General features: G+C 50.1%; 1 protein-coding gene across 4 annotated transcripts in view; it reads left to right on the top strand.

The window, feature by feature from the left end:
• Positions 1 to 12338, top strand: part of LOC310712919 (snake venom vascular endothelial growth factor toxin HF-like) — a 116456-nt gene that overhangs the window by 28774 nt on the left and 75344 nt on the right. For 2 of the 4 annotated variants that reach the window (XR_014529014.1, XM_083516374.1), the window contains exons 1-3: positions 5180 to 5929; positions 8217 to 8247; positions 10279 to 10475. Coding sequence is in view for 3 of the 4 variants with exons in the window: in XM_083516374.1 (XP_083372500.1) it covers positions 5882 to 5929; positions 8217 to 8247; positions 10279 to 10475 (276 nt within the window). In the remaining variant the exon portion in view is untranslated. Of the gene's footprint in view, positions 1 to 5168; positions 5930 to 8216; positions 8248 to 10278; positions 10476 to 12338 lie in introns of those variants that run through there. The other 2 variants (XM_083516375.1, XM_083516373.1) reach the window with 2 other exon arrangements.

Genomic DNA, 12338 nt, shown 5'->3' with positions numbered 1-12338 from the left:
CGCTTTAAAAAGGCCTATATACCTGGATAGCCCTGTGGCATAGATCATGATTACTCATAATAATGATTGGTGGGGAATGAATCCAGAGGCCATCTAGGCTGACCCCACTCACCGCCTAAAATAACAAGACACCACCACCTAGGCCACGCAAACTAGGGCATTGACAGAGAGGAGAGACGAAGGTAGGCAGACCAAAGTGGGTCCTTCTCTTCTGGTTTTGCCATCCCAGAGCCCACCAACCAGATACTACAAAGAAGTCGCATTGCAGGGGGTTGGAATAGATGACCCTCGGGGTCCCTTCCATCTCCACAATTCTGTGATTCTATGAAGTTGGCAGCGAGACTCCCTCGGAAAGTGGCGCCCTCTCCTCTGTTGAAAGACAGGTTGTATGGGCATATAACAACAACAACAACAATAATAATAAATTTATACTACACCCATCTGGCTGGGTTTCCCCAGCCACTCTGGGCAGCTCTCAACAGAATATTAAAAGCATGATAAAACATCAAACATGAAAAATGTCCCTAAATAGGGCTGCTTTCTGATGTCTTCTAAATGTCAGATAGTTGTTTATTTCCTTGACATCTGATGGGAGGGCGTTCCATAGGGCGGGCGCCACCACCGAGAAGGCCCTGTGCCTGGTTCCCTGTAGCTTCACTTCTCACAGTGAGGGAACTGCCAGAAGGCTCTTGGAGCTGGACCTTAGTGTCCAGGCAGAATCATGGAGGTGGAGACGTTCCTTCAGGTATACTGGGCCGATTCTTTAGCTGGGATTCTTGCATGCAAGGGGTTGGCTAGATGACCGTTGATGTTCCCTTCCAACTCTACAGTTCCATGATTCCTTAAGCGAGGGAATGAAGGCCAGAGCACAAGAGGGAGGGTGAATTATGTCCCTGTGGTCTCCTTGTGGAAGGGATGCTTCCTCACCCCACCAGCGGAGATCTCCCTAAATGGGGTCACTTCCCTTCCCTCTGACCGGGCTCCCCTCCTCCTCCTCCTCCCTCCGCTGATCAAAGTCAAACAGACATGCAAGCTGTCAGCAGGTCCACGATTGATGACTGTCGGTCAAATCCCCTCATCCGGCCCAGCCTTGGTTCCTTGTGTGCTGAGCTGGCTTCCCAGCCTTGCAAAGTGTCCGCTGACTCCAGCAATGCCGGGGGCGTCCCCTTGCCAAAAGCCTGTCCCGTTCTGTAGCTGTGAGCCACGCAGGACCCAGCTGCTGGGTCGGCAAATGTCCGGCAGCTGCATCCAGGAATTGAGGTCCTTGGACTGACGCCATCCCTGCTTTTCGGAGGGTCGCGTAGAAGACACCTGTGCGGTGATCCCAGCTGGTCCAAAGCGCATGACCCTGTTAGCTTTGTTGACTGCGGTGTGAGGCGGACAGGATCCACGGGAGACAGGGCTTCCTCAGCTGGGAAATGACACAGCAAGAAAAATGGGGTGGGAATCCCACCCACCCCCAAGGCCTCTTCGTTCAGCCCAAAGAGATTCAGGGGGATTCTTTGGAGCTGCCCTGATGGCACACCGCTTTTTAGTCCTGGGATCTCACAGAATCATAGACTTCTCGAGTTGGAAGGGATCCCAAGGGTCATAATTTGAAACCATGAGTTCAAGTCCTACCCTCCAGAGCAGGAGGAAAGAAGTCTACTCCATCTTCCCCCTGACAACCCTTCAGATATCTGAAGATGGCTATCGTATCACCAAGGGACGCGGGTGGCGCTGTGGGTTAAACCACAGAGCCTAGGACTTGCCGATCAGAAGGTCGGTGGTTCGAATCCCCACGACGGGGTAAGCTCCCGTTGCTCGGTCCCTGATCCTGCCAACCTAGCAGTTCGAAAGCATGTCAAAGTGCAAGTAGATAAATAGGTACCACACCGGCGGGAAGGTAGATAAATAGGTACCACTCCGGCGGGAAAGTAAACGGCGTTTCCGTGCGCCGCTCTGGTTCGCCAGAAGCGGCTTAGTCATGCTGGCCACATGACCCGGAAGCTGTACGCCGGCTCCCTCGGCCAGTAAAGCGATATGAGCACCACAACCCCAGAGTCGGCCACGACTGGACCTAACGGTCAGGGGTCCCTTTACCTTTACCTTTATCGTATCACCACCCAGTCTTCTCTTCTCCCCTTGGGGCTTTTGCATTGCACTCCTTTGCACTCCTTTGATAATCCTCACAGAACTCTAGCCCAATGGTTGTCATTAATTTGATTTTGAATTGATTTTAAAATGAATTGATTTTAGAATGCTGTGTTACTTTTATTGTTGTTAGCCACTCTGAGCCCGGCTTCAGCTGGGGAGGGTGGGATACAAATAAATTATTATTATTATTATTATTATTATTATTATTATTATTATTATTATCATCATCATCATCATCATCATCATCATTGGAAAACCACGAAGTGGAGCATGTGCAGAGAGCGCTTTCCTAGCAAATGAAAGCCATTAAATGATAAAAAAGGCAAGAAATCTAAGAGGGCCTGGGAATTATGCTCCCTCCCTCATTGCTGCAGAATGCTGTCTTGTCTGGTGGGGGCTGCTGTTCTGGGTGGCGGTGGAAGAGAGTGCCCCGGAGCATGTGCAGAGACCCCTTTCCTCAACAGATGTGGTGATCTTTCAGATGCCTGCACCAAATATCTCTCTGTCTAAGTGACACACACACACATACACACACAGACACATGTTGGTCTGTAAGAAAAAATTCCAGAGCTCATAACAGGCCAAACCAAATATTGCAAAATAGGCTGGAAGCTTTTGGTTTCTTCACAGTCCTTCAACTAGGCCAGCAAGAAAACGGAACAGTGAGATGGGATGGGAAGCAGGCAGGGAGGGGAAAATGTTGGCCTGAATCTTCATGTTTTCAACAGCCGAAAAACCAAAACCCTTCCCCTCCCCCTCCTCCCTTTCCCCATCAAGCCTGATGAAGATTTCTGGAGGACTCAGAAGCTAATTTTGCGATATTTCATTTTGTGGTATTTTGGCCGGCCTAATAAAGGTATGCATTGTATCATTAATTACAATCATTTATCACCTACCAGCCACTCCAAGGTCCCAGGGCAGCTACAACCATTAAAAACCCATGCTAAAAACCATTTGAAACAATGGGTTGAACATGGGTTACTTCTCCGCAGGCCCAGTGGCGCAGTGGGGGGGGGGTGCAGGGGGGGCCGGCCGCACTGGGCGCAACATCTGGGGGTTAGGGTTAGGGGGCGCAAATTACTTGCCTTGCCCCGGATGCTGACAACCCACACTACGCCACTGCGCAGGCCTCAATATGGACTTAGATGCCCATGCAATTCAGGATGACATTCTAGGGATCAGATAAGTGTATTCTTTCCCACTCAGTGTGTTCTTCTTATTGTTTATTTGTTGTATTTATATCTCCCCCGTTTCTCCAAGGAGCTCCAGGTGGTGCCAAGGTTCTCCTCCTGCTCCTCATTTAATCTTCACAACAGCCCTTCGAGGTAGGCTAAGATGCCAGGCAGTGACTGGCCCTGAAGGCCACACCTGGTGAACCCCATGGCCAAGTGGGAGGATTTGAACCCTGGTCCCTCCCAGGTCTCAGTCCTACATGCTAAAGCAGTGTTCAAAGTGTTGGTGCTGACCTTGAAAGCCCTAAACGGCCTCAAAGGCCCAGTATACCTGAAGGAGCATCTCCACCCCCATCATCCAGCCCAGACACTGAGGTCCAGCTCCGAGGGCCTTCTGGCGGTTCCCTCGCTGCGAGAGCCAAGTTACAGGGAACCAGGCAGAGGGCCTTCTTGGTGGTGGCGCCCGCCCTGTGGAACGCCCTCCCACCAGATGTCAAAGAGAAGAACAACTACCAGACTTTTAGAAGACATCTGAAGGCAGCCCTGTTTAGGGAAGCTTTTAATGTTTGATGCATTACTGTATTTTAATATTTTGTTGGAAGCTGCCCCAGTGGCGTAGCGTGGGGGGTGCAGGGGGGGCCGGCCGCACCAGGCGCAACATCTGGGGGTTAGGGTTAGGGGGCGCAAATCCACGGGTTAGGGGGCGCAAATTACTTGCCTTGCCCCGGGTGCTGACAACCCACGCTACGCCACTGAGCTGCCCAGAGTGGCTGGGGAAACCCAGCCAGATGGGCAGGGTATAAATAATAAATTATTATTATTATTATTATTATTATTATTATTATTATTATTATTATAGCAATGGCTCCCAAACTCAGACACCCCATCGCTTCCATAAACTCATGTCCCAGAGCCCCACCCACACTATAAAAAGCATTATTCAAAATAGCAGTTTTCACGACCCACTGAGGAAGATAATAGCCCAATAAAATTCAAAGTAGGGAAGATTAATTGCATCTTTATTCGGATTCCAATCTAAACGATGTAGTTTAACTAATACAACAGCACAGATGAACTCAGTCGAGCGGCCCCCGTCTTTCAAAATCTGACAGTCATTTAGCAAGAGTCTTAACATTCCGCATTACTACTCAAGGCCTTGATGAAGTGATAACCAGTTTCCACACGTCTGGCTTAATAAAGCCGCTTTAGCAGGGTTCTTCCCATCACCTCCTGGCAAATACAAGGGGAAGAAATGGAGGCAGTGAGAGATTTTACTTTCTTGGGCTCCATGATCACTGCAGATGGGGACAGCAGCCAAGAAATTAAAAGACGCCTGCTTCTGGGCAGAAAAGCAATGACAAACCTAGACAGCATCTTAAAAAGTAGAGACATCACCTTGCCGACAAAGGTCCGTATAGTTAAAGCTCTGGTTTTCCCAGTAGTGATGCATGGAAGTGAGAGCTGGACCATAAAGAAGGCTGATTGCCGAAGAATGGATGCTTTTGAATTCTGGTGCTGGAGGAGACTCTTGAGAGTCCCATGGACTGCAAGAAGATCAAACCTCTCCATTCTGAAGGAAATCAGCCCTGAGTGCTCACTGGAAGGACAGATCCTGAAGCTGAGGCTCCAAGACTTTGGCCACCTCATGAGAAGAGAAGACTCCCTGGAAAAGCCCCTGATGTTGGGAAAGATTGAGGGCACAGGGAGAAGGGGATGACAGAGGACGAGATGGTGGGACAGTGTTCTCGAAGCTACCAGCATGAGTTTGACCAAACTGCGGGAGGCAGTGGAAGACAGGAGTGCCTGGCGTGCTCTGGTCCAGGGGGTCACAAAGAGTCGGACACGACTAAACGACTAAACAACAACAAAGCAGGGTTCTTAAATCACCACTTCCAGCGCCCCTCGGTTAATCCCGCCCCCGCCCCCAGGGGGCGCCACGGCCCACTTTGCGAACCCCCACTCTGACCACCGCACAACACTGGCACCGCCCTCCTTTCAGATGCCACAAGACTCTTCCACCTGCGTGGCCACAGGAGCGCCCCGTGCCCGTACGCCAAGACGCACGCAGGCGCCGCTTCCCGTGCCAGGGCGCAGGGATCCTTCCCTAGCCTCTGCCAAGTTGCCACCCCCCCCCGCCTCACCCCCGCTGCCCTGAGCACAGACAGAGCCCTGGAGAGGCTCCAGCTGGAGCTTCGTGGCGGGGGGGGGGCAGCCTGCCTTTGAAAGCCCCTCCTTTTTCCAGCTGGGGTGGAGCTCCAACTTTATTTCCTTCTCTCAGGACATGCCCTGATCCCGCTTCCCTCTGCCCCTTCCTGCCGCCCCCCCGGCCCCCCCAGCCTCTCCCTCCCTCGTTTCATCCATCCTCTTATTTGCTTCCAACTTCCAGGAGAAGCGGGTCAGAAGAAGGGTCTCCCTCTCCGCTGCCATCCATGGAGCGCCCGGTCCGTGCCACCCGCTTGCCACTCTCCGGCTTGGCTGATGCCCTCCTCTGCTGACTCCGGAGCTGGGCGAGCCTGGACCTCGCTGCCCCAGCACCCATCGGCCGCTCCTCGAGCAGATCCAGGAGGAAGAGGATGCCAGTCTCTGGGTACCTGCTGGCAATCGCCCTCTTGTGCGCTCAGGTAAAAAGAGCCTCCGGGTGGCACCGGGTGGGGTCTGGAGGAGGAGGGAAAGGCGCGGGGGTCTCTTCCAGGGCTCGGGGCTCTTGCATGCCCTCTTCAAAAAGTGGAAAAGGGAAGAAAAAGACCGTTCTTCTACCCAGCACGAAGGTCTTGCCATGTGTCCAAGACCTCTGCCGTGGGCAGAGCCAGCGGGAGACGGGTGTTAAATTCCCCTGAACTATCCGGCCTTGCGTATTTTTAAAAAATGCATCGGGGGGTGCAGAGAGTTTGGAAGGAGGCAAGAAACTATTTCTGTCCCAGGCGGAGCGCGCCGTGGTCCTTGCAAAGCGGGGGATTTTTTGGCAGCAGGGGTACAGATTTCTTCTCCGTATGGGGATGAATCAACCCGGCGGGCGTTCATTAGCGAACGTTTTTTGTATTTATTAGACATTATTAATTTTATCGCTTCTACTTATGAGCCTCCAGCGAAGGGCAGCTCTGCGCCTGTCCAGTCCAGAGGGTATTTCTCGTGTTGAGCTTGAATTCGCCCTTTCTGGTTTGGTTTGGGTCCTGTCCTCTGGATCGGCCGAAACGAGATGCGCTCCATCGTCTAAGCGACAGCCAAATAAGCCAAATTAAAAGTAGGGGGAAATATAGCACACCGCCGCGCCCCAGTAATATCGCTAGACAGTGGCGTAGCGTGGGTTGTCAGCACCCGGGGCAAGGCAAGTAATTTGCGCCCCCTAACCCGTGGATTTGCGCCCCCTAACCCGTGGATTTGCGCCCCCTAACCCTAACCCCCAGATGTTGCTCCCGGTGCGGCCGGCCCCCCCTGCACCCCCCACGCTACGCCACTGTCCCTAGAGGCGGCAGAGAAACCAGCAAACCCAGCGGAGGCAAAACAGCTCGAATTGATTCGGAAGCCTGAGAAAAGGAGAAGGTCTTTGCCTTAAAAAATATATTTATTTATTGTCATTTATTTACCATATTTCTGTCCCACCTGTTTCTCCGAGGAGCTGCGCCTGCCATCCCTCCCGTCCTCATTTAATCCCCACAACAACCCCGCGGGGTAGGTTAGGCTGAGAGGCAGCGACACGGTCGAGTGGGGGATTCTAACCACTAGGCAAAGCTGTTAATTTATTTAAGAAATTCCAGGGCAAGACTCTCTCTGCACGTGGACACGCGCACGTTCAAAAGCATGGCGAGACGAGCTGTAGCCTGTAAATAAATGAATTAACGCCGTTTTGCCCAGATATTTAGAAAGCTGGTGCGAGTTTTAATCTGTTTTTAGCCTGTTCAACTTTTTGAAAGAATTATTGTCATCAGTTCTTCTTATTGCTAATTTCAATGGGTTTTTTTGTAAACTGCTGTCGATCTCTTTTTTTATACAATTAAACGGTGTATTAATTTTATGGAATAATAAAATGCATAAAATGATTATAGACAATAATTTTTGGCCCCGAAAAATAGCCGATTGATTCACTAGAGCTGAAGCTAACTTTTAATTGTCTTGTAGCGGTGGACCGCCATCTAGTGGCTATCCCTGGTACGGCAGCTTCTAGATAGTTTTAAAAGAACTGCTTTAGAATTAAGGTCTACCGACAAGAAAGCATCAAACATTTAAAACTTCCCTACACAGGGCTGCCTTGAGGTGTCTTCTAAAAGTCATGCACAGTGGTACCTTGGTTCTCAAACTTAATCCATTCCTAAAGTCTGTTCCAAAACCAAAGTGTTCCAAAACCAAGGTGTGCTTTCCTATAGAAAGTAATGCAAAACGGATTAATCTGTTCCAGACTTTTAAAAACAACCCCTAAAACAGCAATTTAACATGAATTTTACTATCTAACGAGACCATTGATCCATAAAATGAAAACAATAAACAATGTACTGCAGTCACACGATCAATCAATTTGTAGCTGAATTGGGTTTCACACAGTCACAAAACAGACAGACCTCAGCGTAACACTCAAATCAGAAGCATAACACTCAAAACGGAGCACATTTGGCTTCCGAAAAAAGTCCGCAAACCAGAACACTTACTTCCAGGTTTGCAGTGTTTGGGTTCCAAGTCGTTTGAGTATCAAGGCGTTTGGGAACCCAGGTGCCACTGTAGTTGTTTATTTCCTTGACATCTGAAGGGAGGGAAGGGCGGGTGCCACTACCAAGAAGGCCCTCTGCCTGGTTCTCTGTAGCTTCACTTCTCGCAGGGAGGGAACAGCCAGAAGGCCCTCGGAGCAGGACCTCAGTGTACTATCGCAGACCCCACCCAAGGGTGCTCCTTTCTAACTGGTCCTCCATTCACTTACAGCCGGTGTTGACTTCCGAGCAGCCAGCAGGAGGTGAGTTTCTTGTTCCCACCTTCCCCTTTCTGAAAAACCCACTGCCTTCCCCACGTGGAAAAGCCACAACCTTCCGAACTGCAAAGTTTGCTCCCAGGGGCAAAGAGCGTTTTGTTCGGACAGAGATGACTTGGCCACTGCACTCCAGGCACTGGTAACTTTCAGGCTAGTTCACTGCAATGTGATCCACATGGAGTTTTCAGGCGGTCCAAAATGGAAATGTCAGTCGGTCCAAAATGCTTCGGCCAGATTACTGGATGGAGTTCCATTTAGATTTTATAAAAAGGTAAAAGTAAAGGGGGACGCGGGTGGCACTGTGGGTTAAACCACTTAGTCTTGGCTTGCCGATCAGAAGGTTGGCGGTTCGAATCCCTGTGACGGGGTGAGCTCCCGTTGCTCGGTCCCTGCTCCTGCCAACCTAGCAGTTCGAAAGCACGCCAGTGCAAGTAGATAAATAGGTACCACTCCAGCGGGAAGGTAAACGGCGTTTCCGTGCGCTGCTCTGGTTCGCCAGAAGCGGCTTAGTCATGCTGGCTACATGACCCAGAAGCTGTACGCCAGCTCCCTCGGCCAGTAAAGCGCTGCAACCCCAGAGTTGGCCACGACTGGACCTAATGGTCAGGGGTCCCTTTACCTTTACTTTTAATAGGTATCTCAGGCCATTTGCACATGCAGAATGTCAGCACCCTATGTATAGAAAGGAGCAAACCAGTGATATTTGAGGGAGCAGACTAGCAGACGGGACCCATTGCTTACATCACAGGAGCCTACACAACACAAAACACTGTTGCTGTATGTAGGTTTTATTTTATTTGTTTTGTATCTTATATTTTGGAAATGTACATCCAGGTGTTTTCCTTTAAATTTCTTTGGGGCCCCCAAGAGAGTGGGGCCCTAAGCTAGAGCTTGTTTAGCTTATATACCGTATTTTTCGCTCTATAAGAAGCACCAGACCACAAGACGCACCTAGTTTTTGAAGGAGGAAAACAAGAAAAATAATATTCTGAATCTCACAAGCCAGAACAGCAAGAGGGATCACTGCGCAGCGAAAGCAGCAATCCCTCTTGCTGTTCTGGCTTCTGGGATAGCTGCGCAGCCTGCATTCGCTCCATAAGACGCACACAAATTTCCCCTTACTTTTTAGGAGGGGAAAAGTGAGTCTTATGGAGCAAAAAATGCGGTGCAGGTACATAAATCCAGCACTGTCCCCGGGGCTCAAGCCTGGGCAGCGTGTCTCACTTCTCGTAGCGAGGGAACCGCCAGAAGGCCCTCAGAGCTGGACCTCAGTGTCCGGGCTGATCTATGGCGGTGGAGATGCTCCTTCAGGTATACTGGGCCGAGGCTGTTTAGGCTTTAAAGGTCAGCCCCAACACTTTTAACTGTGCTCAGAAACATACTGGGAGCCAATGCAAAAGTTAGTATTTACAACACAACTTCTCACTCTCAGCACTCCTCAGAACTAACCACACCTCTCCCAGTCACCAGTCTAGCTGCCGCATTCTGGATTAGTTGCAGTTTCCGGGTCACCTTCAAAGGGAGCCCCACGTAGAGCGCATTGCAGTAGTCCAAGCGGGAGATAACCAGAGCATGCACCACTCTGGCAAGACAATCTGCGGGCAGGTAGGGTCTCATCCTGCGTACCAGATGGAGCTGATAAACAGCTACCCTGGACACAATTGACCTGCGCCTCCATGGACAGCTGTGAGTCCAAAATGACTCCCAGGCTGCGTACCTGGTCCTTCAGGGGCACAGTTGCCCCATTCAGGACCAGGGAGTCCTCCACACCCGCCCGCCTCCTGTCCCCCCAAAACAGTCCTTCTGTCTTGTCAGGATTCAACCACAATCTGTTAGCTGCCATCCATCCTCCAGCTGCCTCCAGACACTCACACAGGATCTTCACCGCCTTCACTGGTTCTGATTTAAGAGAGAGGTAGAGCTGGGTATCATCCTCATATTGACGGACACCCAGCCCAAACCCCCTGATGATCTCTCCCAGAAGCTTCATATAGATAGTGACTATATGTTCTGCAGTGGTGCCCTTTGAGGAGGTCTGGAGCCGCAGCTACTGCCGAGCCCGGGAGACCCTGGTGGACATCCTGAGTGAATTCCCCCACGAGGCCGAGCACATCTTCAAGCCCCCCTGCGTCCCCCTCTGGAGATGTGCCGGTTGCTGTGGAGACGAGAGCCTGGAGTGCATCGCCGTGGAGACCCGGACCATCGACTTGCAGGTGCGCCGGTGGGGAAAGGGCTGCTGCCCTGGGTCCTAGAACCACAGAGGCATCACGGAATTGTAGAGTTCAAAGGGGCCCCCAAAGGTCATCCAGCTCAACCCACTGCAAAGCAGGAATCGCAACTTTAGCCCTTCCTTAACCTCATCACCTTGCAAAGCTCTGGTGGTGTTCCCTCAACCTCACTCCACTTATTGCAGAAACTGGGGTCTGCTCAGGGTCCCAGACTCATAGAATAGAATCATAGAATCCTAGAGTTGGAAGAGACCACCAGGGCCATCGAGTCCAACCCCCTGCCAAGCAGGAAACACCATCAGAGCTCTCCTGACATATGGTTGTCAAGCCTCTGCTTAAAGACCTCCAAAGTAGGAGACTCCACCACACTCCTGGGCAGCAAATTCCACTGTCAAACAGCTCTTACTGTCAGGAAGTTCTTCCTAATGTTTGGGGGAATCTTCTTTCTTGTAGTTTGGATCCATTGCTCCGTGTCCGCTTCTCTGGAGCAGCAGAAAACAACCTTTCTCCCTCCTCTATGTGACATCCTTTTATATATTTGAACATGGCTATCATATCACCCCTTAACCTCCTCTTCTCCAGGCTAAACATGCCCAGCTCCCTTAGCCGTTCCTCATAAGGCATCGTTTCCAGGCCTTTGACCATTTTGGTTGCCCTCCTCTGGACACGTTCCAGTTTGTCAGTGTCCTTCTTGAATTGTGGTGCCCAGAACTGGACACAGTACTCCAGGTGAGGTCTGACCAGAGCAGAATACAGTGGCACTATTACTTCCCTTGATCTAGATGCTATACTCCTATTGATGCAGCCCAGAATTGCATTGGCTTTTTTAGCTGCCGTGTCACACTGTTGGCTCATGTCAAGTTTGTGGTCAACCAAGACTCCTAGATCCTTTTCACATGTACTGCTCTCAAGCCAGGTGTCACCCATCTTGTATTGGTGCCTCTCATTTTTTTTGCCCAAGTGCAATACTTTACATTTCTCCCTGTTAAAATTCATCTTGTTTGTTTTGGCCCAGTTCTCTAATCTGTCAAGGTCGTTTTGAAGTGTGATCCTGTCCTCTGGGGTGTTAGCCACCCCTCCCAGTTTGGTGTCATCTGCAAATTTGATCAGGATGCCCTTGAGTCCATCATCCAAGTCGTTGATAAAGATGTTGAATAAGACCGGGCCCAAGACAGAACCCTGTGGCACCCCACTAGTCACTCTTCATAGTTCCTTCATTACATGTAAAACCAGAGGCACATTTAATGCTCATAGTACTGGAGGGTTGGAAGGGTCCCCTAGGGGTCATGTGGCCGAACCCCCAGTCAATGTAGGGATCACAACTAAAAAACTCATGGCAGATGAAGCTCCCAAGTCTTACAAGGAACGGTTGAGGTAGGTGAGCCTGGAAAAGAGGAAACTGAAAGGTGATATGATAGCCACCTTTGCATATGGAAGAGGGAACTAGTTTGTGTGTGTGTGTGTGTGTGTGTGTGTGTGTTTTAAAAACATATCATTTCCAACAATCACATATCTTCTTATCTTATACATTGTTTTAGACCTCCGTCAACACCTCTGATGATTTTCCGCCTTTTTTCACTTATTCTGCATTTCTGTTATTCTTAATTGCCATCATCTAATAATTCTTTCATAGTCTTTCTTGCAATATTTCATATAGTTCTCCTTACAAAAACTTCTTGCGATCCTACTAGCGTAATCTGTTCATTACTATTACTTTTCAAACAATTGATATATTTACCCCGGTCTTCTAAGAATCTCTGATCCTGTAGGTTTCGAATCCTTCCAGTTCATTTGTCCAATTCTGCATAGTCCGTCAATTTCATCTGCCCTTCTTCTATCGTCGGTAAT

Source organism: Podarcis liolepis, assembly GCF_965112155.1.
Source record: "Podarcis liolepis genome assembly, chromosome: 7".
NCBI classification, from domain to species: domain Eukaryota; kingdom Metazoa; phylum Chordata; class Lepidosauria; order Squamata; family Lacertidae; genus Podarcis; species Podarcis liolepis.
The sequence above is the reverse complement of the archived record's forward strand: the minus strand, read 5'-3'. Positions and strand labels throughout refer to the sequence as shown.